This window comes from Nicotiana tabacum, chromosome 22 (assembly GCF_000715075.1).
Source record: "Nicotiana tabacum cultivar K326 chromosome 22, ASM71507v2, whole genome shotgun sequence".
In the NCBI taxonomy this organism is placed as follows: Eukaryota; Viridiplantae; Streptophyta; class Magnoliopsida; order Solanales; family Solanaceae; genus Nicotiana; species Nicotiana tabacum.
The window spans coordinates 212,325,820-212,349,890 of record NC_134101.1 but is presented as its reverse complement, the minus strand read 5'-3'; the positions used below and the strand labels follow the sequence as shown (position 1 = coordinate 212,349,890).

The following is a 24,071-nucleotide window of genomic DNA, read 5'->3' as shown; positions in this document are numbered from 1 at the left end:
CAAGCTGGATGAGGACTGCATCTGCGATGGATTTTCCGCAGGTGCGACCCAAGGTCTGCAGAAGCGGAAATCGCTGGGCAGTGAGGCCTTTTAATCCGAGACTTAGGCCATTTTTCCTCACATTTCATTTGGTCTTGGGCGATTTTGAGAGCACATTTGAGAAGGATTCTCATCAATATCCTAAGGTAAGTAACTTCTACCCATTTTCAAGTTAATTATGCGGGTTTTAGGTAGATTAAACATGGAAAGATAGTGAAAACTTGTGGAAATTGTGAAACACCTAGGGTTTTGGTAAAAATAAGATTTGATCACGAAATTGGTTATGGAATTAAGTAAAAATTATATATTTGAGTTCGTAAGGCTATGGGTAATATTTATCTTCGAGAATTTTTAAAATTCGGGCACGTGGGCACGGGGGAAAATTTTAAGAATCTTCCAATTTGGGTTGGGTAATTACTCTAATAGCTGAATTAAGGACTTTTGAGCACATATTTATTAAATTATATAATATTTGACTAGTTTCGGATTATTCGACATCGACTTAGGGCTTTTAGAGCTAATTAGTGGACTGGAAGTGAGCTTGGAAACGAGATAAGTCTCTTGCCTAACCTTGTAAGAGGGAACTCATCTCCTTAGGTGTATCTTATTGTGTATTACTTGTGTGGGAAGCTACATGACGAGAGTCCATGCGTAGCTATATTCCATGATATGCCCGGGTAGCCTTAAATCCATATCATGCCTTTAATTGTACTGTTGTGTTTATCATGCGTATTAACTGTCTTGAATAGAGCTGAGACTAGGGATTTTAAAGTTGCAATTATCAACTTAGCCTTCTTATTTTGGAAAATTGAGGAATACTTAATAACTATGAAAAATCCATGTCCTTTCGTGTTGCAAGTACTTCTGCGAGCGAGGTAAACTTCTCTACTCTAATGGGATCAGGTCGTTCGCCTCGCCAGTGTAATAACACCACTCTTATGGGATTGGGTCATTCACTCCGACAGTATGGTAGCACCACTCTTATGGGATCGGGTCGTTCGCCTTGACAATATTATGGTAACACTATTATTATGGGATCGGACTGTTCGCCTCGGCAGTACTGAGTACCACTATTCTTATGGGATCAGCTCGTTCGCTTCAGCAACTTTGCGCTAAATATCGAAATGGGTTCCAGTTTTGATATAATTGAGTTAGGGTTTTCATGGCCAGTTATGAGATGTTGGTGATGTGTTACGAATTCCTGTTGTATTTAGTGTAGTTTCTTTTACTTGTCTCATTGATACCTATTGTATGTTCACCATGTCTACTTTTTACACTTCCATTACTACTATTGACCTCTACTAAGTGTCAAGTTGACCCCTCGTCACTTCTTTTTCGAGGTTAGACTAGATACTTACTGGGTACGTGTTGTTCTTATACTCACGCTACACTTCTGCACTGATGTGCAGGTACTGAGACAAGTTTTACTAGTGGTCACGCGGGCGTGTAGCCAATCATTACAGAGACTTAGGAATGAGCTGCTTGCCTTGCTATGATCCGCAACACCGGAGTCTCCTTCCATCTTATTTATTATTCTTGTCTATTACTTTTGGATATTAGTTTTAGTAGTTTTGTATATTCTCTAGATTGATCATGTACTTGGGATGCCGGGTTTTGGGGGAATTGTAGCACTTGTGTACTGCTGTACATGTCGTTTTGATCATCGCAGACCATGTACTTATTATGTTGATATTTTATTTAAAAAGACTTGTCACAGTTACATGAAATTCAGTGTAATTAAAAAGAAGTTAAAAAGGGATAGATAAGTAGCATTCTCGCTTGTGGGCTTCCTTAACGACGGTGTTAGGTGCAGTCTCGACCTAGTACGGAATTGGGTCGTGACAGCTTGGTAGCTGAACAAGGTTATAATCAAGAACAAGAACCCACTACCGCGTATTGATGATTTATTTGATAAGCTTTAGGGTGTTAGAGCATTCTTGAAGATTGACTTAAGATCAGGGTACCATCAATTGAAGATCAGGGCTTCAGACATTCATAAAATGATTTTCAAGACCCGTTATGGCCACTGAGAGTTCTTGGTTATGTCTTTTGGGCTGACCAACGCCCCAACAGCTTTCACGCACCTGGTGAACATCGTATTTCAGCCCTATATTGATTCCTTCATTATAGTTTTCATTGATGATATATTAGTGTATTCTCGCATCCAGGAGGAGCATGAGCAGCACTTGAGGATCGTTCTCCAGACTTTGAGGGAGAAAAAGCTATATGCTAAATTCTACAATTGTATTTTGGTTAGACACGATGGCATTCTTAGGTAACGTGGTGGTCAATGAGGGGATTAAGATGGACTAAAGAAGATTGAGGCAATTTAGAGTTGGCCCAGACCGTCTACTGTTACTTAGACCCGAAGTTTTCTTGGGTTGGCTTGGTATTATCACCGTTTTGTGGAGGGGTTTTCGTCCGTGCATCCCCATTGACTAGATTGACGCAGAAGGGTGCCCCATTTAGGTGGTCTAATGAGTGTGAAGAGAGATTTCAGAAGCTCAAAACTGCCTTAACTACAGCTTCAGTTTTGGTTTTGCCTTTTGGGATCGAGTTCTTATGTAGTCTATTGTGATGCTTCACGAATTGGCATTGGATGCGTGCTGATGGAGGAGGGTTGAGTGATTGCTTATGCTTTGCGTCAATTTAAGCCCCATTAGAAGAACTACCCAGTACACGATTTGGAGTTGGCAGCCATTGTTGACGCACTCAAGATTTGGAGGTATTATCTTTATGGCGCGTTTTGTGAGGTGTTCACCGATCACAGGAGTCTCCAGCACTTATTCAAGCAAAAGGATCTGAACTTAAGGCAATGGAGGTGGTTAGAACTACTAAAGGACTATGATATCACCATTTTTATCATCCGTAGAAGGCCAATATGGTGGCTGATTCTTTGAGTAGGATGGCTGAGAGCATGGGAGTCTTGCTTATATCCTAGTTGGGGAGAGACCATTAGCATTGAATGTTCAGGCTTTGGCCAACAGGTTCGTGAGGTTGGATATTTCGGAGCCTAGAAGGTTCTAGCTTGTGTGGTGTCACGATCGTCCTTATTTGAGCTCATCAAGGCACGTCAGTATGATGATTCCGACTTGCTTGTCCTAAGGGACACAGTGTAATATGATAATGCTAAGTATGTAACTATTGGAGATGATGAGATATTGAGGCTTTAGGGCAGGATCTGTATTCCAGATGTGGATGAGTTGCGAGAGTTGATTCTGTAAGAGGCTCGTAGTTTGCGGTATTCCATTCATCCAGGTGCCGCAAAGCCGCAAAGATGTACCAGGATTTGAGGCGGCACATGATGAAGAGGGATATTTTTGAGTATGTTTCTCAATGTTTGAACTATCGGCATTTATGTATTTGCATGAAATAGAAAATGAAGAATAAATAAATCCATTTTATGATAGGAAATATCAAGTGTAATTTAAAACCCAACATTTTAATTATATTGGTGAAAAACAAAAATATTTTTCTCTATTACTCTATTTGCACAGTTTTTATAATAATTAACTTACTACTCACTTTCTGATTCTCTCAAATAGTAATTAGAACATGAGTCACATGTAGAATAGATAAATCTATCTTTGTGGATTGACATCTTTCTATATTATTATTTGATAGAGCTTAAAATTTACATACGCTAGTAACTCGTCAATATACAAGTTGCAAATATTCTCTCGATCTAACAAAAGATTAAGCGGATTGAAAAGTATTAGCCAAAAATCATTCTATTTCAACCCATAGAAACAAAAATAAGTCAAACATGTTGTGACTATCATACAACTTGCTATCTTATATCTAGTAGTTTAGGCCAACTGCCAAAACAGTAAATAAAAACCACTTTGTAATGACCGTAAGAATTCAGTGGCCCCACGAGCCAAAGTGAACTGTTAGAAGCAAAAGAGACACAGTAAGAAAAATAAACAGAGGACCAAAGCAAATTGACGTAACCCTAAGCCAAGTAAGCAGCAAATTTAGCAGTGAAAATTCAGATTCATGATTCTAACATAATGCCAGGACTGTAGAATCCCCTAACCCAGTAAATAAACCTCTGGACATTTAGTTCTCAGCCCCTAGCCCTTTATTTCTCTCTCAACATCCTCAAATCTGCCAGAAAATTGCTCCTTTCCATCCAAATCTACCAACAAAAGTAGAAGAAGCGTCTAAGCGATTTACCAAAACATGTTAGCAATCTCAATGATAAGTAAAATAAAAGGCACGTAGATGCTGTGAACATGACACAAACCAGTACAATATGCTCTCACATTTTATACATTAGCTTTGAAGTCGTGATTTGAGCTCGTCAACCACCGCATCAATGAACTCTTCTGTGCTTAGGTAATGATCTCTAGAGAGCCTATAAGTTTTTTGAAGAGCAAAATATGAGAATAGCAACTCCTAGATAAAAGCTTAAAGAAAGAAATATAAATAAAAGACAAGAGGTAGACTTGGATCCGTGGATGATAAGTGCTAGATCTTTCGTCATCTTTCCAGATTCCACTGCACCAACACATGCCGCTTCTAGTTTCTCAGTGAAATCTAAGAGCTTTTCATTATTGTCCAACTTTCCCCTGATAACAAGATATTATTTTTGTTCAATGTTCAATAACCAATCAAGTGGACTCGAACAAGCCAACAAATGAACAGGTCCAAGTATCAAGTTCAGCAAGTCAAAAATCACAATCTCCTACCTGTGTGCAAGTCCACGCGTCCAAGGAAAGATTGAGGCAATGCTGTTTGTGCTGGTTTCGCCTCCTTTCTGATGAACCCTATAGTGGCGTGTAACAGTTCCATGGGCTGCTTCAGCCTCTATGGTCTTTCCATCAGGACATATCTGACTCAAATAAACGAACCTTTTCACAATCCAAACTAAGTTATCATATCTCCAGTAAAATTTAAATTGATCTAAAGAGCCTGACAAAGTATAGCAATACTTTTGGCCTGACAACCTACCAGAACAGATGTCATCAACCCAAGGGATCCAAACCCTGTTCCAAGAAAAAAGGAGGAACAGTTATAAGCTTAGGAGCAGAAATGTAGGGAGAGAAACAGGAATATTTTGTTCAGCACCCTTTTGTATTCAGTTTTTCATATTATTACTTCAATGCTACATTTACGCAGATCTTTTGAACAACAAAATCAGTATTATCTTTAATGGAAAGGAAGTAAATGGGAACTTGTTGATCTACTCTATCAGGTGAAGTATTCTTTCCCTCAAGCATTTGACACAACCAAGAAGGAATTTAAAAAGACCTTGCAGTTCCCATCTTTTAGGGAGATTGGAAACAATTGATGCGGAAGGGCACTATCCTTCCACTTTTACATCCCCTTCTCCATCACTTATTTATGACAGGAACAATACTACACTCCCCTCTTGTTTACTACCCTAAAACGACTCCTCTTCAAATGTGCCAACATACCTTGCGCTAGAAAATCACTCTGTACATCACCATCATAGTTCTTGCAAGCCCATACATAACCACCTTCACTTTTTAAAGCATAAGCAACCATATCATCTATAAGACGGTGTTCATACCTACAAACTCGAAGCATTAAACTGTCAATGTTTTGTGCAGGAAATAATACGAACAGTTTCACAAATTCAAAACTGAATGCTAACCAGATTCCTGCTTCCTCAAACTTTGACTTCCAATTTGCTTCATAAACCTCTTGAAATATGTCCTTGAACCTTCAGAAGAGTAGAGAACAAGCAGATGTCAAAAGAAACATAAAAAACGGAATAAGGTGCCATCCTAGTCCATAAATGATACGCAATGATAAAAGAAAATGAAAGTGGACCAACACCCGGGCTGCGTACCTCCCATCATACTTCTTAAGGATGGTATTCTTTGTACTAAGATAGAGAGGCCATTTCTTTTGTAATGCCATGTTCATTGAAGCTTCAGCAAATGAGTGAATGGACTGCATGACATCAACAAAGTGATATCAAAATGATGCATATAAGTCTATGAATTTATATGTCAATTTTGATAACAAATCAAACACTTTTAAAAACAAACCTCGTCTGTGTTATACATGGATAGAGCTACTCCACCAGCACCCGTAAAGTTATAAACTTCTAACTCGGTCTTCTCATCCTTCCCTTCCGGTACTGCAGAAAGGGAATACGTCTGAGCATACATTTTCTAAATAGGTTATAAAAACTTCTAACATTTAGCATTAAGATCAAATAGGTAAAGAATAATTAAAGGAATAACTTTACCGAAAACTAGTTTGAGTTTTCCAGCTCCTTGAATAACTGTATCAGTTGCTCGATATTGATCTCCAAAAGCATGTCTACCAATGCATATCGGTTTAGACCAACCTTATAGAAAAGATGGATAAAACCAGCCAGATTGTTTAATGTCTCATGTTCAAATGAACTCAAAAAGGATTGAAAGCAGTAAGTATAAGAAACTAAAGATACCAGGGACAAGTCGGGGTATATTTTTGCAGAGAGATGCCTGCAGTAAATGCCAATCTCCATAAGATATTTTCAAGTAACTCATATGTTTGGAGATACCATGTGCAAGAAAATAATAAATAAAGGAATCCACAATCACCATTTAGAATGTTCCTAATTATTCCATTTGGGCTCCTCCACATATATTTCAAGTCGAACTCCTTCATGCGTGCTTCATCTGCAAAGCAGCAGTACATGAAGCGATATTCTAGTTATAGTTTTTAAAAATAGCTGATTGGCGTCAATATTATGAGTGAAGTTGAAAGAATGAAAAGCATCCAATTGGACGCTATAATAAGCACCTGGAGTAATGGTTGCACATTTAATTGCAACATTGTACCTGCAATTAAACCATATAATAATCAGACACTAAGATACTTGAAGAAGGCAGAAAATAGTGAGTGGTGAACCTACTTCAACTAAAATGGGAAGGCATATAGAATGAGAATCGGTGGTCAGTAATAAATAATGATGAATAACAAAACATACTTCAAAGTAGCTTCAGCACTTTCAATTGTAACCTTATCATCTGTGGCATCACGGTGGGGAAGGCCAAGGTCAAAGTACTTTATATCCAGCTCCAGAAAGGGTAAGATAAGCTAAAGCGCACAAAGAGAGTTTATCTATGAGCATCCCGTCAATTTCATTAGGAGTATAAAAATAAGAAATGATACTGTGTAGAAACAAGCCAAATATACTCCTCTTAGACCCTCACCGCAGACCGCATAAAAGGGTTGCGGCCGCGAAGCTCCACCGCGGACTGCAAGAAATCGAGCACGGCCGCGAAGGCTTGGCCTTGCTCACCGCGGACCGCATAAATCCCACCGCAGTCGCGAAGTCCCCACCGCGGCCGCGAAGGTTCCACCGCGGACCGCGAGACCTGGCTTCAGAGACCTGCAACTTCTCTGAACCTGCAACTTTTTCCTAAGTGTAAAAACATCCCAAAACCTATCCGAAATTCTCTCGAGCCCTCGGGGCTCCATACCAAATATGCATACTAACTCAAAAATATCATATGGGCTTACTTGTGTGATCAAATCGCCAAATGAACACCTTTAACAACGAATTTAGCATCAAAATCAAAGAATAACCTCATGAACTCTTAAGTTCCATTTTTTAACAACCGAGGGTCCGATTCAGATCATTTCAAGTCCGTTTCTTACCAAATTTTACAGGCTCAGCTTAAATACCATATAAGACCTATACCGGGCTCCAGAACCAAAAATACGGGCCCGATACCATCAAAATTTTACACATTCGAATTTCTAAAAACTCTTAAAATTTCAGTTAAACAATTTTTTTCAAAAAAATTCATTTCTCGGGCTTGGGACCTCGGAATTTGATTCCGGGCATACTCCCAAGTCCCATATTTTCCTGTGGACCCTCCGGGACCGTCAAATTATGGGTCCGTGTCTATTTACCCAAAATATTGACTGAAGTCAACTTTATTCAATTTTATAAGCAAAACCTATCATTTTTCACAGATTGTTTTCACATAATAGCTTTTGGGATTCACGCCCGAACTGCGCGCGCATATCGCGATAAGATAAAAGGGAGGTTTTAAGGCCTCGGGACACAGAATTTATTTCCAACCCAAGTGATGACCCAAAGGGTCAGCACATTCTCCACCTCTAAAACAATCGTTCGTCCTCGAACGGACATAAGAAGGAAGTACCTGAGTCGGAGAAAAGATGGGGATATCGGCTCCACATATCGGACTCGGACTCTCAGGTCGCTGCCTCAACAGGCTGACCTCTCTAGTGAACACGAACAAAAGTGAAACTCTTCGATCTCAACTGACGAACCTGCCGATCTAGAATAGCTACCGGCTCCTTCTCATAGGACAAATTCTTGTCCAACTGGACAGTGCTGAAGTCTAACACATGGGATGGATCGTCGTGATATTTTCGAATCATGGACACATGAAACACTGGGCGCACGGCTGATAAACTTGGCGGCAACGCAAGTCTGTAAGCCACCTTTCCCACTCGATCAAGAATCTCAAAAGGACCAATGAACCTATGGCTAAGATTGCCCCTCTTCCCAAATCTCATCACACCCTTCATAGGCAACACTCGAAGCAACACCCGCTCGCCGACCATGAATGTCACATCACGAACCTTACGGTCGACATAACTCTTTTGCCTAGATTGAGTTGTACAAAGCCTATCCTGAATGATCTTGACCTTGTCCAAGGCCTTCTGTACTAGATCCATACCCAACAACCGAGCCTCTCCCGGCTCAAACCATCCAACCGGCGACCGACATCGCCTACCATATAAAGCTTCATAAGGAGCCATCTGGATGCTCGACTAGTAGCTGTTGTTGTAGGCAAACTCTGGTAAAGGAAAGAACTGATCCCATGAACCTCCAAAGTCCATAACACAAGCTCGGAGCATATCCTCCAAAATCTGAATAGTACTCTCGGACTGCCCGTTCGTCTGAGGATGAGATGTTGTGCTCAACTCGACCCTGTCACACCTCCTTTTTGCGCGCCCCGCCCCCGAAGGGTTAGATGCGCGAGGGAGTTTTTCCAATTTAAGTGACAATATTCGAAATGGGATTATTTATTTAATTCAGAGTCGCCACTTGGGAAAGGTTTGGTTTTTGGTGTCCCAAGTCACCGGTTTATCTTGAATCCCAAATCGAGGAAAATTTTCGACTTTTCCAAATGAAGTCTGCGAACCAGAAATTCTAAGTAAGGAATTCTGTTGACCCGAGGGAAGGTGTTAGGCACCCTCGAATCCCGTGGTTCTAGCACGGTCACTTAAATTGTTATAATGGCTAAATATCTGATTTAAATACATGTTGTGACTTATGTGCTTTTATTAAGTTTAAACCGCTTTTATTATTATCATTTATTTTATAGAATTGCAACGTTGTGAAAATGCATCTCAAACCACGTTACAATCAATGCACCCGTAGTTGTTAACACATTTTGACTCCGTTGAGATTTGAATTTGGGTCACATAAATGCGCACCTGAATTTAAGAATGTAATTTAATTAAATCGCGCCTAAAGAGTCTAATACGTTATGATCTTTGGTGAAGGCCATGAAATTCACAAAAACGGCATGTCCTGAATTCTAAGTAATTATTATGATTAGTTATTGAGGGCCCCGCAATTTGCATTTTTTATTTGGCGAGGCTCGTCTCCATTTTAGAAAGGATATCCTAAAGCGACTACATTTCTAATGCGTTTGTCTCTAAAAATAGAAGAAGAAAGATACATGCTAATTCAAGTATATGCTTTGGCCTAATCCGGATCCTTATCAATTTCTGATTAATTATTTATAAAATGAAGAGACGTCATACCTTATGAAAAATGCTTTAAATTGGATAGAAGAATTATACACGAGATTGATGAAACACTACACTTAGCCCAAATATTCCTCGAGTTAAACATTGAATTTATTTAAACAGGATTAATAAAGTTACTCATTAGATGGTAACTACTAATAATATTCAGAACTCAACCTAAATCTGCCTACCAAAACCGAAGCTCCTAAACTTAAGACTGTGTTGTACTCGGCAAGATTTTTCAAGAAAAACCATTCACCCTACATACTCAAAACATAACTGGAAGAAGAGTTTGAATTAACAATCCTACCAAATGACAGCACATTCCATAAATTATATGACTACATCACGTGTACTGCCAACAAGCCATATTGCAGTTTTAGACCAGAATATTTTCAATTAAGTACAAACTTACTAATGTGTTTTCTATTGGGCTACAAATTAAAGAATTTATACAACTTTAACAATATTTGCAAAGCTGTAAGTAAGGCAACAGATGATTAAAAATTCTTCAGATCTTTCAAGTCATGCCTTTCATGGTTACATCAGTATGAAATGTGTACCTGGATGTTGAATACAACAGAAGAAAAGGGAGAAGATAGAGGAAATCAGCAACAGCAGGAACAAAGTAACAGCAGAAAACAAAGCAACGCAGCAGAACAGGCTCGAGTGCAAAAATGCAACTATAGCCGATAGAAAAAGTAGCCAAATGACAGCAGCACGCAGTGGAGTAGAATCAAACTCCACACAATCCAATTCCAAGATAAACCAAATGCAACAAACACTACCAGTAATCTCGATTGAAACTTAGAAGAAGCAATACTACCTAAGAGATTGACAACAGATGAACTTCAGACAAACAAAAACCAAGTTTCTGATTTCCTGTCTTTTTTTTTTATTTCTTGCTCTTTCTATTTCTATGTATATATGTGTATCTAGGTATGTCCCCAGCCCTCTCTTCTCTGATCTCTCTCTTGTGTCCTCAAAACTGATGGAAGTCCTTCCCTTTTATAGGCCTTAACCTCAGCCCTTTAACAGCCTGTTAGACCAAAAGAACAACCCACCCATATGCCATCTTCTTTTCAGTTTCCACTTAGCTATTTAAGTATTAACCCCATGACATTCCCTTGGCAGGCTTAACTTTTTAGTAATGTTTATTATTTCTGAAACTTAAAGCAGAATATGGGCAGCAGGATGTAGTCTGACAGCATATGCTGTCAAACTATTTAATTCAAAAAAAACACTTAGGCAGGGCACAGGCTGTGCACAAAATGCACATGTTGTGCATAAGTGCACATGCCCTCCAATTTCAGAACTGTGACTAAACAGAACATTGAATTTTATATTTCTGATTCAAATTACCAATTATAAGCACTAAACTCAGTTCCTAAATGATTCAGGCCATGCTTATCAAAAGTAAATCGATTTGTTATTGTTCAGGCAGCTGAAACTAATTGACGACACATGTCGACTCGACTATATTAGTTATAACACATACAATCGAAACCAAAATTAGACATTTAACAGTATAGGACACATGATTCGAATTGTACTGACTAAGCAGAATTGTACTCGAGGAATCAGTTAATTAGTTCAAATTTGAAATTCAACTAATTGAACAACAAATACATACATACACATTATCAGAACAAGTAGAAGAAGAAACTCAATCAAACAACAAAAGTTCAGGCAAGGTGGACAGGACACAGTTGGTAAAATTCGAAACACACATTTCACAACAACATGAACAGCCTTTTAAACAAACATGGACTAACAGAATCAAGAAAAGAAAGTAAAACTCACCTTAAATCTCGAAAAATCAAAAGCCTTAACTTGGATTCGAACAGACCTTTCTTAAGGCTGAACGGACGTTAATCGAAGTGTTTCTCAGATGAGAAACACTTCGATTAAGGTCCATTAGACCTTAATCTTTTGGTTTAAACAAGATACAGACCAGTGACAAGGAACCTTAAGGTTCCAAAAATTAGATCCGGAATTCGTGCTTCCCTGGTCAGATTCGGACCAAACCAAGCATGGTTTGGTCACGAAGGGGGTCTGGGGAGTGTCTGGTGTGAAACTGGGGTTAAACGGTGTAAGTCAAGTTCCGACTCGAATCTTCAAACGAAGATTCGAGAAGGTGGGAAGGGATTCGAGTTAAGTGGTTAACAGATCCATGTTCAGGACGACAAAGGGGTTCTATGGTGTTAAGGGTGGGGTCACTGGCATTCATGCCGCCGGCTTTCATGGTGAAGAATACAGGGGCGGCTAGGGTTTGGAGGGGAAGGGGACGAGGACGAAGGCTGGGGTCTTGGATAGGGGGGGCAGGGTATGGTAGGAGGCTTATATATGGAATGGGTGGGTTGATCTCAGCCGTTGGATCAATCAAGATCAACGGCTTGGATCTGAAGGCTTAGAAGAGACAGTGTCGTTTCATCTAAACGGGGTTTGGGTTGGTCCGGGTGGAAATGGGTCGGGTTCATCATGGGTTATGGGGAAGTGATCTTGGCCGTAGGATGAGGAATGGATTAACGGCTGTGATTAAAAGGCCTCATACGACGTCGTTTAAGTAAAGGATTGGCCAGATCTGGGCCGTTCCTTTGAATCCATCAACGGCTCACAGAGATGGCGCCTGTACGACGTCGTTTAGGCGTCTTGCAGAGGGTCTGGTGGGACTGGGTCGTTTGTATTGGTTTTGGGCCTAATTTCATTCGAAATTATTGGCCCAAATCCAATATTTATAACTTAAAAATAAAATTCCTAAAAAATAATATAAAAAAATAAAAAATAAAATCATACCAATATTAATTAATACTCAAAAATAACAATTATCACTTGCATTGACATTTAATTATACTAAACACTTAATGGCAAAATACAATGAAGGATGCACACATTTTATTATATATTTTACGACATATATATATTTTTTATTTTTATTTTGTTTGAATAAAACAATCGTGGGAAAATCACAAATAACTAACAACAAAAATGCCACGTAAAAATCCAACAAATGTACAGCCAGACCAATTGCTATTATTTGTTTCTTTTGGAGCGGTTGTTGCGTAAAACAAAAATCATGTGCTCACAGCTGCCCCTCTTTGCTCGGAAACACGAAGGGTTTTCGTGCAAAGATAAAGTGAGCGGATATGAGAGATTTTTGCCTATGGACTACTCCGTGTGAAGCATGTTTTTGAAAGATTTGACCGAATCTTGCTTCAAAGATTTCCTACATATCCTGGGCTAAACAAGAATCAGGTCAATGTAGTTCGGGAAGCTTCGGTAGCTGGGACTACCATGGGATTGCAATGCTTGTTGTTACTGCTGTTGCTGTTGTCACCGCTGTTTTACTGACCGCCTTATTACAACCAAAGAAAAAATTGAAACTGAACTAAACACTTATATGCATGTCAAATGCTAGTTACAAGATTCCTATCTATGATTCTTTTGCGACTTGATCATGGGTCTTAGCTGATTTTGCTTGGAGACTTCGATCCGAATCTTAATGCTTGCGAGTTGTAGGTGCTTGTTTAACCTTTGGGATACTCAGGGATACGTGACTGGCAGAGTTCTGGACCATAATCAAATCATGGAATGATCCGCCTTCCATTTTCTCCGGTATCTCGAGACATCTTCTTTTTGTCCCTTTTTTTTTTGGTTCTGAGTTGAGACTCATCTCGTGGGTCATTTCGATCCGTGTGGCTCGAGGTTAGACCTGCGGGAGAAAACAAACAACGAGCGAATTTTTCTGCCCCAGTTTCACTAGGAAAATTTCGTGAATTATTAGCCAGAAAGTTCATAAAATTGATGAAGGAAGATAAAAATGCTCAGTTCAGGGTTGGAGCGCTAATACCGAATAGCTGGGGAGAAGTTCAGTTCCTAGAGTTGAAAACTCTAATACTGACCAACTGGGGAAAAGTTCAGTTTAGGGTTTAAAACCCTAATGCTGATTGCATGGAAAAGCTCAGTTTAAGGTTTAAAACCCTAATGCTGGCTGAAAGGAAAGAGTTCAGTTTAGGGTTTAAAACCCTAATGCTGACTAAATGGAAAAGCTCAGTTTAGGGTTTAAAACCCTAATGCTGACTGAATGGAAAAAAGTTCAGTTTAGGGTTTAAAACCCTAATGCTGACTAAAGGAAAAATTCAGTTTAGGGTTTAAAACCCTAATGCTGATTGCGTGGAAAAGCTCAGTTTAGGGTTTAAAACCCTAATGCTGGCTGAAAGGAAAGAGTTCAGTTTAGGGTTTAAAACCCTAATGCTGACTAAATGGAAAAGCTCAGTTTAGGGTTTAAAACCCTAATACTGGCTGAATGGAAAAAAGTTCAGTTTAGGGTTTAAAACCCTAATGCTGACTAAAGGAAAAATTCAGTTTAGGGTTTAAAACCCTAATGCTGATTGCATGGAAAAGCTCAGTTTAGGGTTTAAAACCCTAATGCTGGCTGAATGGGAAAAAGTTCAGTTTAGGGTTTAAAACCCTAATGCTGACTAAAGGAAAAATTCAGTTTAGGGTTTAAAACCCTAATGCTGATTGCATGGAAAAGCTCAGTTTAGGGTTTAAAACCCTAATGCTGGCTGAAAGGAAAGAGTTCAGTTTAGGGTTTAAAACCCTAATGCTGACTAAATGGAAAAGCTCAGTTTAGGGTTTAAAACCCTAATGCTGGCTGAATGGAAAAAAGTTCAGTTTAGGATTTAAAACCCTAATGCTGACTAAAGGAAAAATTCAGTTTAGGGTTTAAAACCCTAATGCTGATTGCATGGAAAAGCTCAGTTTAGGGTTTAAAACCCTAATGCTGGCTGAATGGAAAAAAGTTCAGTTTAGGGTTTAAAACCCTAATGCTGACTAAAGGAAAAATTCAGTTTAGGGTTTAAAACCCTAATGCTGATTGCATGGAAAAGCTCAGTTTAGGGTTTAAAACCCTAATGCTGGCTGAAAGGAAAGAGTTCAGTTTAGGGTTTAAAACCCTAATGCTGACTAAATGGAAAAGCTCAGTTTAGGGTTTTAAAACCCTAATGCTGATTGCATGGAAAAGCTCAGTTTAGGGTTTAAAATCCTAATGCTGGTTGAATGGAAAATTCAGTTTAGGGTTTAAAACCCTAATGCTGATTAAAAGGAAAATTCAGTTTAGGGTTTAAAACCCTAATGCTGATTGGCTGGGGACAAAATTCGAGAATACTAAGCGACCTCTTTTTTTTTTATTTTTCTTGTTTTAGTAGAAGATAAAAGGGAGTTTCGTGGAAACTTACCTTTCGAGTGAATTCCTTATTGCCAAAATATTTCTTGTACCCATGTACCTTCTTCTTTGGGCGACACCTGCTTCTTGCACGGTTGTCTTGGATTACACCTGTTTCAACTTTTCAGACAAAGAACAATTGTTAGTTCGGAAATGACGGTCGGTTTGGTGACCTTGATCGTTCTCGGTTGCTTTGTAGCGTCTTCATTTCTGTTGCGAAGTCCCACCGTTGATTTGATTCATATGCCGAAACCCTTTAGACCGCTCAGGCTTGTATTTCCAGATTCTGTGATGATTTGCCTCGTAAGGCTCTTTTTTCTTTTCTCTTTTTTTTTGTGTCCTGTTTTGCTTGGAGGTTCCCAACGGGGATTTTATTGGAGGTATTCTGTGGGGATTTGTACAAAGGAAAGCTCTGTGGGAGGGGGGGAATATTTACAAAGTTGATTTTTTGTGGGGATTTTTGTACAACGGGGCATGCTGGGGATTTGTTTCAAAGCGGGCTTTCTAGGGTTTGTTGGGGTAAGCTTGTTGGGGAATATTTACAAAGGGACTCGCTGGGCATGTGCTGGGGAAATTCCAACGGGGATTTTTTTTTCTTATATTGGGGAGACTCTGTGGGGGATTGTACAAGGAGAGACTCTGTGGGGATTTGTACAGAGGGAGACTCTGTGGGGATTTGTACAGAGGGAGACACTGTGGGGATTCGTCGGAAGGCGGACTTGCTGGGGGAAATTTCTCTCTTTCCTCTTTACTTTGAACACCATCAAACATCATGATTCATCAGGCTTGGACAACCGTACCAACGAAACGAGGCGTTTTCCTTCATGAAACGAAATTCCGTGCAACCAAACCTTCCACCTGTCCTTTCCGGTACATCTAGAACTTGGGCTTAAACATAAAAGGGATTCGAAGAAAAACAAAGAAAAGATAAAACGAATTTCAGAAAAGGAGTGCCCCCTTAGGGACGAGAAAGACTTATCTGAGGAAGATAATGCTGGCTTTAAATGACATGACATGCTCTTTGGACTGGACGCCTGACTTTTCATGAGCTTGCGTTTCCCTCAACCAGAACGGATCTGTGATTCCAAACCTGGTGGAACTTTGCCGACACCTCCTTGGGTGGGGTCACTCTTTCGGCCGACAACGCCCTTTGCGGGTTTTCGCCAGCTGACCTCTCTCATTTCTCTTCATGTCATCGCTTGATAGCACTCTTTGTGAGTTTTTACTAAACAAGCTCTCTCATTTTGGTTTCTCTACTCCCGTCGCCTCGTGGTGCCCGAAGGTTTTCACCGACGAGACTCTCTCATTTTATCTCTCTCAATTCAGAGTGTGCCGGTCTTCATTTGTGATTCTTATTGGTTTCCCACTATCTTTGGTAATTGATCTGAAGGCTTGTGCTTGGTAAAGAGAGGTAGATGATACTAACTTCTAAACTGCTCGACGTGCCCCAGTTTCAATTTCAGGGTGAATGGGATTTTATTGTTGGTGTGACTGAACCTCAGGGAGAGGCTGCCTACGTATCCTTTCGGAATCAAGTCAAACGTAGTTCAGGCCTCAATCAAATAATGTTTTTTTTTGTAAGCGGCTCAAAGGTTTGTAGAGAGAATTGGGTAGTGTTTGGGGAGTAGTGGGGAATAAAACCTTCGTCATTTCGAATGCGTCAAGACTACTGGAGTATAATTCAGACGTAGTATCTCTTGACTGCATCCGCATTTACTGCTGTGTCGGGGTCATTTCCTTCGATATCACCTAAATACAATGCTCCTCTCGGCAATATCTTCCTTATGATGTATGGGCCTTTCCAATTTGGAGCAAACTTCCCTTTTGCTTCCTCATGATGCGGCAGAATACGCCTCAATACCAGCTGACCTACTTCGAAATTCCTGGGTCGGACTTTCTTGTTGTAAGCACGGGCCATCCTTCGTTGGTACAATTGTCCGTGACAAACCGCGGCCATTCGCTTTTCATCAATCAAAGTCAATTGCTCTAACCGAGTCTTGACCCACTCACTGTCTTCGATTTCTGCTTCGACAATGGTTCAAAGTGAAGGAATTTCTACCTCTGCCGGTATTACAGCCTCGGTCCCATAAACCAAAAGATAAGGAGTCGCTCCTACTGATGTGCGTACCGTAGTGCGATACCCCAACAATGCAAATGGTAACTGATCATGCCACTGTCGGGAACTTTGGATCATTTTCCTCAAAATCTTCTTGATGTTTTTGTTCGCCGCTTCCACAGCACCATTTGCTTTCGGCCGATAAGGAGTAGAATTCCTATGCGTTATCTTGAATTGCTCGCATACATCTCCCATCAAGTGACTGTTCAAGTTTGCTACGTTATCTGTAATGATAGTCGCAGGAATACCGAAACGACAGATAAGATTTGAGTGTACAAAATCCACTACAGCTTTTTTAGTGACCGACTTGAGAGTGACAGCTTCTACCCATTTTGTGAAGTAATCGATGGCAACCAGTATGAACCTGTGTCCATTCGAAGCCTTTGGTTCGATTGGTCCAATGACGTCCATGCCCCAGGCGACAAATGGCCAAGGTGCAGACATGGGATGCAGCTCCGTGGGGGTGCATGAATCAAATCACCGTGCACCTGACACTGATGACACTTCCGAACGAAGCTAAAGCAAATCCAGCTATAACAATGAGTAATTTTTTAATTTCTAAATGGCAGTTCCAAAAAAACGCACTTCGACATCAAAAAAGCGTATTCGTAAAAATATTTGGAAAAGGAAGGGATATTCGATCGCATTAAAGGCTTTTTCATTAGCGAAATCTCTTTCTACCGGGAATTCAAAAAGTTTTTTTGTACGCCAAAACAAAAATAAATAAGTAATAAAACGTTCGAATAATTTGAATCAACTTGAAAAAAGAATTCAATTATTCTTAAATTATTCAATTATTATCTAATTGAATAATTTAACGATTTCCCTTTCATATTTGATATTGATTAGCTCACCAATCAATACGTAATGGAACTCGCTTCGCTTTTCTGATTGATAGATAAAATAATAGAATTAGGAAATCCTCTATTTACTGAATAATAACTTTTTTGTTGACAAAAGAGTAAACATCATTTCTATTCCAAGGTGGGGAGTTTCATTTTCCCCATCGACCTATTTGCAGAATTCCATTAAAAAAAAATTATATATTTCCATTCTATTTCCATATCTATAGAAGAACGTATATAAAAATCTTTAGTGAAATTAGTGAAAGTTAAGAACTCATTGGCCTAATGGTCCTCTTTTGATCTCCAGTAGCGTGCTCGGGGTATTCTTGTGTCTTCAGGAACCTCTTGATGTCATGGTACCAAGGCTGCGTATTTGATCCCGCCTCGATTACATTGCAGTAACCGTGTCTTTCCTTGATTTGGATTTCCAAAGGATCGACGTGGGCGTTGCCTGGGTAGGGTAGCATTGAAGCCAGAGTAGCGAGTGCGTCTGCCAGTTCATTGTGACACCTCGGGATATACCTGAACTCTATTGATGTAAAGCGCTTGCCGAGGTCCTCCACATGCTGTCGGTAAGGGATAAGTTTGACATCCCGAGTTTCCCATTCGCCTTGGGCTTGCCGGATAATCAGGTCAGAATCTCCCATAATCAGTAAGTCTTCGACATCCTGATTGATTGCCATATGCATGCCCATGATGCAGGCTTCATACTCAGCTGTATTATTTGTGCAAAAGAAACGAAGTCTAGCTGTGGCGGGATAATGTTGACCAGAAGGCGAGATCAAAATTGCCCCAATCCCTACACCCTTGGCGTTCACGGCTCCATCAAAGAACATCTTCCAAACATGAGCGTCCTCTGAGACTACTTCTACAGTATTTACCTCTTCATTTGGAAAGTAGGTATCTAATGGCTGGTATTCCTCATCGACCGGATTTTCGGCCAAATGATCTGCTAGCGCCTGGGCTTTCATTGCCGTGCGAGTGACATAGACTATGTCGAATTCCGTAAGCAAGATTTGCCATTTAGCCAGTCTCCCAGTAGGCATTGGTTTCTGAAATATATACTTCAAAGGATCCAACCTGCTTATGAGGAACGTAGTGTGGGCTTGGAGATAATGTCTCAGCTTTTGAGCAATCCACGTGAGAGCGCAACATGTCCTTTCCAACAGTGTGTATTTGGCCTCGTAGCCGGTGAATTTCTTGCTCAAGTAGTAGATTGCTTGCTCCTTCTTTCCGGTTACGTCGTGTTGCCCGAGGACGCAACCGAAAGAGTTCTCCAAGACTGTCAGATACAAGAAAAGTGGCCTCCCCGGTTCTGGAGGGACCAAGACTGGGGGATTCGAAAGGTATTCTTTGACTTTATCAAAGGCTTCTTGACACTCAGTTGTCCATTTAATCGCCGCATCTTTCCTTAACAGCTTGAATATGGGCTCACACGTGCTTGTCAGCTGGGCAATACACCGACTGATGTAGTTCAACCTGCCCAACAGACTCATCACGTCTTTCTTTGTTCTCGGGGGAGGTAGATCTCTGATGGATTTTATCTTAGTTGGATCTAGCTCGATACCTCTCCTGCTTACGACGAAGCCCAAAAGTTTGTCCGACGGAACTCTGAAAGCGCATTTGGCTGGGTTCAGCTTCAAGTCATACTTCCTTAATCTCTCGAAGAATTTCCTCAAGTCTTGGATGTGATTATCCTGCGTCCTGGACTTGACTATCACGTCATCCACGTACACCTCTATTTCCTGATGCATCATGTCATGGAAAATGGCAGTCATGGCCCTCATGTAAGTAGCCCCAGCATTCTTCAAACCAAATGGCATGACCCGGTAACAGTAGGTGCCCCAAGGCGTGGTGAAGGCAGTTTTCTCGGCGTCCTCTTCATCCATCAATACCTGATGATACCCAGCGTAACAATCTACGAAAGACTATATCTCGTGTTTGGCGCAATTATCAACAAGGATGTGGATGTTGGGCAGCGGGAAATTATCTTTAGGACTCGCTCTGTTCAGATCTCGGTAATCTACACATACCCGAGTTTTCCCGTCCTTTTTTGGTACTGGAACCACATTCGCCAACCATGTTGTATATTGGACTACCCGAATCACTCTCGTTTTTAGTTGTTTGGTGATCTCCTGTTTAATCTTGTCACTGACCTCAGTTTTGAACTTTCGTTGCTTTTGTTGAACCGGAGGACAATCAGGATGAATCGGCAATTTATGAACCACTAGATCAACACCTAGTCCCGGCATGTCATCATATGACCAAGCAAACACGTCTTTAAATTCAAAAAGAAGTTGAATTATCGCCTCTCGCGTTTTCTTGTCCGTGTGAATGCTTATCTTGGTCTCCCGGATTTCTTCAGGAGTTCCTAAATTAACCGGTTCGGTGTCATTCAGATTTGGCTTAGGTTTATTCTCAAAATATTCCAACTCTCGGTTTATCTCCCTAAAAGCTTCTTCCGCATCATATTCTGGTTCTGGGTTTATTAATTCGCAGTTAAATAGCTCGTTGTGATCTGGGCGTGAAGTCCGCAAGCATGTCATATTTAAAGCCGCATTATTATAACTGAAAAGAAAGATAAAAGGAAAAATAACAAAAATCAGAACAAAAGAAAGAATGGGAAAGCAATGATGATTTTTTTTTATTTTCTTTGGAAAGTTGGAAGACAACAATGTTTACAACTTGGGAATTCAAAACAACAATTGAAAGGAAGAAAACGTTCAAGTTATGTCCTGGAGATAACTTGTGACACAGGAAAGGTGGCAGGACAGGTCTACCCGGACTTCCGTCTAGTCGGGAATGGCGTGGCCTCCCAGTTTTGAAGTTTGGCGTTCGGCCCCACGTACATCATCTCAGCAGTGCTTGTGCCTTCACCTGGTTGAACCATGTGGACCTCGTAGAGCATCTCTCTCATCGCCCCACATATCTCCTCGATTTCCTCAGTTGTGAAGACCTCATCATCTTCTTCTTCAGCGTACCTTGGCCTGATGAAAGTTGCATATAAATCTGGCAGTGGTCGAGGTAACTTCCAACCCTCATTTTTCCTTTTCTTTGCCCACTCTTCGTCTGCTGGAGTAGGTTTGAAACCTAGTCCAAAAGGTTTCTTGGTGACTGGCAAGGTAATGGGTTCTGTTATTCCCTGAAGGGTTCATCCAAGCCCCTTCCCTGGCCTAAATCTGTGCCGGATCATCTCTTTGGCCACCATAACCGAGGCGTTAGACAAGAAAGGCTGGGGGCAGGGTATTCCCTCTTCGTGCTGCTCTGCCAGTACAATCTCGAAAGCTTGATAGACCGTATGTTCGCTCCCTTCTCTCGGTTCCAGATATGGGATGGATGGGTCCCGATAAATAGCATGCTCATCTTCCCCATGGACCACAATCTCCCGGTCTTCGTACTCGAACTTCACCATCTGGTGAAGAGTGGAAGGCACGGCTCCTGCCGCATGGATCCAAGGTCTGCCAAGGAGAAAATTGTAGGATGTATCCATGTCGAGCACCTGGAAGGTTACTTGAAATTCGACTGGTCCTATGACCAACAACAGGTCTATTTCTCCCATGGTATCTCTCTTGATGTCGTCGAAAGCCCTTACGTAGACATTGTTGGGTCGGATTCTTCCGGTCCCAATTTCCATTCTTTGTAGCGTGGAGAGCGGGCAAATGTCAACACTTGATCCCCCATCCAACATTACCCGCTTGACATAGTAGTCCTCGCATTTAACTGTTAGATGCAAGGCCTTGTTGTGTGCCGCTCCTTCTGGGGGTAAATCGTTTTTGCTGAAAGAGATTTGGTTGACGGCGAAGAATCTTTCTGTCATCCGCTCTAATTGCTCTACCGAGGTTTCAACTGGCACATATGCTTCATTCAGGGTCTTTAGTAAGATCTTTCGATGCTCGGTCGACCTCATTAATAATGATAGCATGGACACTTGCTCGGGGTACTTGCGCAGTTGATCTATCACTTCGTAATCTGGCATTTTCATTTGTTGGAAGAACACTTTCGCTTCTTCAACACTTACGGGCTTCTTTGGCGGGAAGCGCCTTTGTGTGGCGTCGTTCAGTTCTTGGGTATTTGAATACCTTCCAATGAAATTATTTTCTGGAAGTTCTCCCATGACCTCTTTGCCTTTGTACATTACCAAAGTCTTTTGATAATTCCACGGCACTGTGGACGGGTTGGTCATTGGCTTTTGTGGCACGCGTCCGATAACCACTGGCTCATTCAGCCGAGGTGGTTGAATCGTCCCCCGGACCACATAGGCCCCTTTCGGCACGTACATAGGTTTTGTCTTTTTGATTCCGAAGTTCTGCGTCTTCTCAGCTCGACCTTGTGGTACGTAAAGAACTCCATCCTTTACCGGCACCACTTTCTTCTCCACCTTCTTTTCAGGCTCGCTCTTTATAGCCTTAGCCTCCTCCCTCTTTTTTGGTTTCTGGTCTATTTCAGGCCTTTTCCCCATGTCGACAATGGCAATTATAGCTTTCAAAGCAGGATCGAATTCTTTGTCTTTGCAAATCATTCCGATCAGCGGCCCATTATTGTGAGCAGGCAATGGATTGTTAGTCACATTTGGGATCTCTTCGTCCCTTAGCACTATTTTCCCTTGCTCTATCAAATTCTCGACCACTCTTTTCAACGACCAGCAGTCATTTGTATCATGTCCCTCGGCCCCTGAATGATAGGCGCATCTGACTCCAGCTTTGTAAGAAGGTGACGTCGGGTTTTGCCTTGTTTGAGGGATTGGTTGCAAGAAACCTAACTGGACTAGCTTCGGGAACAAGGTTGAGTATGGTTCACCGATGGGCATGAAAGTCCGCCTTCGGGGTGGCTCTTGAGGGCGGAAGTTATTCTGCGGGGGTTGTGGGTTATAGTGGTTGCGGTAAGGAGGCTGATTTCTGGGAGGTGGAGCTGGGCCTCGGTTGGCTTGTTGTGGTGGATGGGCATAAGGTTGGGCATTCATGACCATATAAGGTTGATGAGCATATGCCAAATTGGAGTGGGGGTAATAGTGTTGTGGGGTTCTTTCCGGGAAACGGGGCCTGGGATGACGATACTCCCTTGCTTCCGAGGCTGCCATAGTCGTTTCTTCTTTCTTATTCCCTCTTGTCATTCCTCCGGACCCGCTTTGGACGGCCTGGGAGGTTGCCCTTATGGCTGCCTGACTCAGAATCCTACCTGTTTTCAGACCATTTTCTACCATCTCTCCAATCTTGATCGCTTCCGCGAATGGCTTACCCATGGCTGACATCATGTTTTGGAAATAGTCAGACTCTTGAGCCTGGAGAAAGGTAGTGACCATTTCCACTTCATCCATGGGAGGCTTCACTCTTGACGCCTGTTCACGCCACTTAATAGCATATTCTCTGAAGCTTTCTGAGGGTTTCTTCTTCAAATTCGACAGAGAATTTTGGTCTGGCGCAATGTCGATGTTATACTGGAATTGTTTCACAAAATCTCTAGCGAGATCATCCCATATATGCCATCGAGACATTTCCTGGTCCATATACCATTCCGAGGCTATCCTTACTAGACTTTCCCCAAAATATGCCATTAGCAGTTCTTCTTTTCCGTCGGCTCCTCGCAATTGGTTGCAATATTTCTTAAGATGTGCAATGGGGTCACCGTGCCCATCGTATTTCTCGAACTTTAGGGTCTTGAAGCCCGTTGGCAGGTGCACGTGAGGGAACATGCATAGGTCGGCGTAAGAGACGCTCTTCTGTCCGCTCAATAATTCAGGGAATTCGAGGACGACACTTGGCGGCTCTTTCCCATTATTCCAATCGTCCAGCATTTCCAACATGCGGAGCCGTAGGATTCTATTTTCCTCCACAGTTGCGGATTCAGGTGTGAGGACGGCTGAGATCGAGCTCTCCTCGGAAACAGGGATTGTTTGCAATGGAATTTCTGAAGACATTTCCACACTTCCTTTTGACCTGGTGAAGTAAGTGTGAGTACTTTTTCTGGTCCTAACAACAGGTAGTTGAACACTTCTCCTTGACCTCGTGAAGTATGAGTGCGAGGCCAGAATTTCACCAAACCAACCGTCTTTTCAAAAACCCTGGATACTCAACGACAAACG

The 24,071-nt window shown here is 41.3% G+C and overlaps 1 protein-coding gene across 1 annotated transcript; it reads right to left on the bottom strand.

Annotated features, from left to right (window-relative positions):
• Window positions 1-3,795: 3,795 nt before the first annotated feature.
• Window positions 3,796-13,411, bottom strand: LOC107814140 (isocitrate dehydrogenase [NADP]-like). Its single transcript, XM_075243380.1, has 15 exons — window positions 13,337-13,411; window positions 6,995-7,104; window positions 6,808-6,845; window positions 6,600-6,683; window positions 6,470-6,523; window positions 6,266-6,367; window positions 6,063-6,154; window positions 5,861-5,964; window positions 5,663-5,731; window positions 5,463-5,578; window positions 4,996-5,030; window positions 4,734-4,876; window positions 4,491-4,613; window positions 4,308-4,399; window positions 3,796-4,180 (listed from the first exon to the last, which is right to left on the bottom strand). The coding sequence occupies exons 1-14, from the start codon at window positions 13,409-13,411 to the stop codon at window positions 4,318-4,320; spliced, it is 1,227 nt and encodes a 408-aa protein (XP_075099481.1). The 3' UTR covers window positions 3,796-4,180; window positions 4,308-4,317.
• Window positions 13,412-24,071: the final 10,660 nt, after the last annotated feature.

Bases quoted from the DNA above. Each gene is read 5' to 3' on its own strand.
- LOC107814140 (XM_075243380.1), bottom strand. From the start codon at position 13,411: ATGGAAGGCGGATCATTCCATGATTTGATTATGGTCCAGAACTCTGCC. The intron at 6,155-6,265 runs GTAAAGTTATTC...CCCTTTCTGCAG, and splicing joins AAAACTCAAACTAGTTTTCG to TACCGGAAGGGAAGGATGAG. The intron at 4,400-4,490 runs GTCTACCTCTTG...AAAAACTTATAG, and splicing joins CTTATCATCCACGGATCCAA to GCTCTCTAGAGATCATTACC.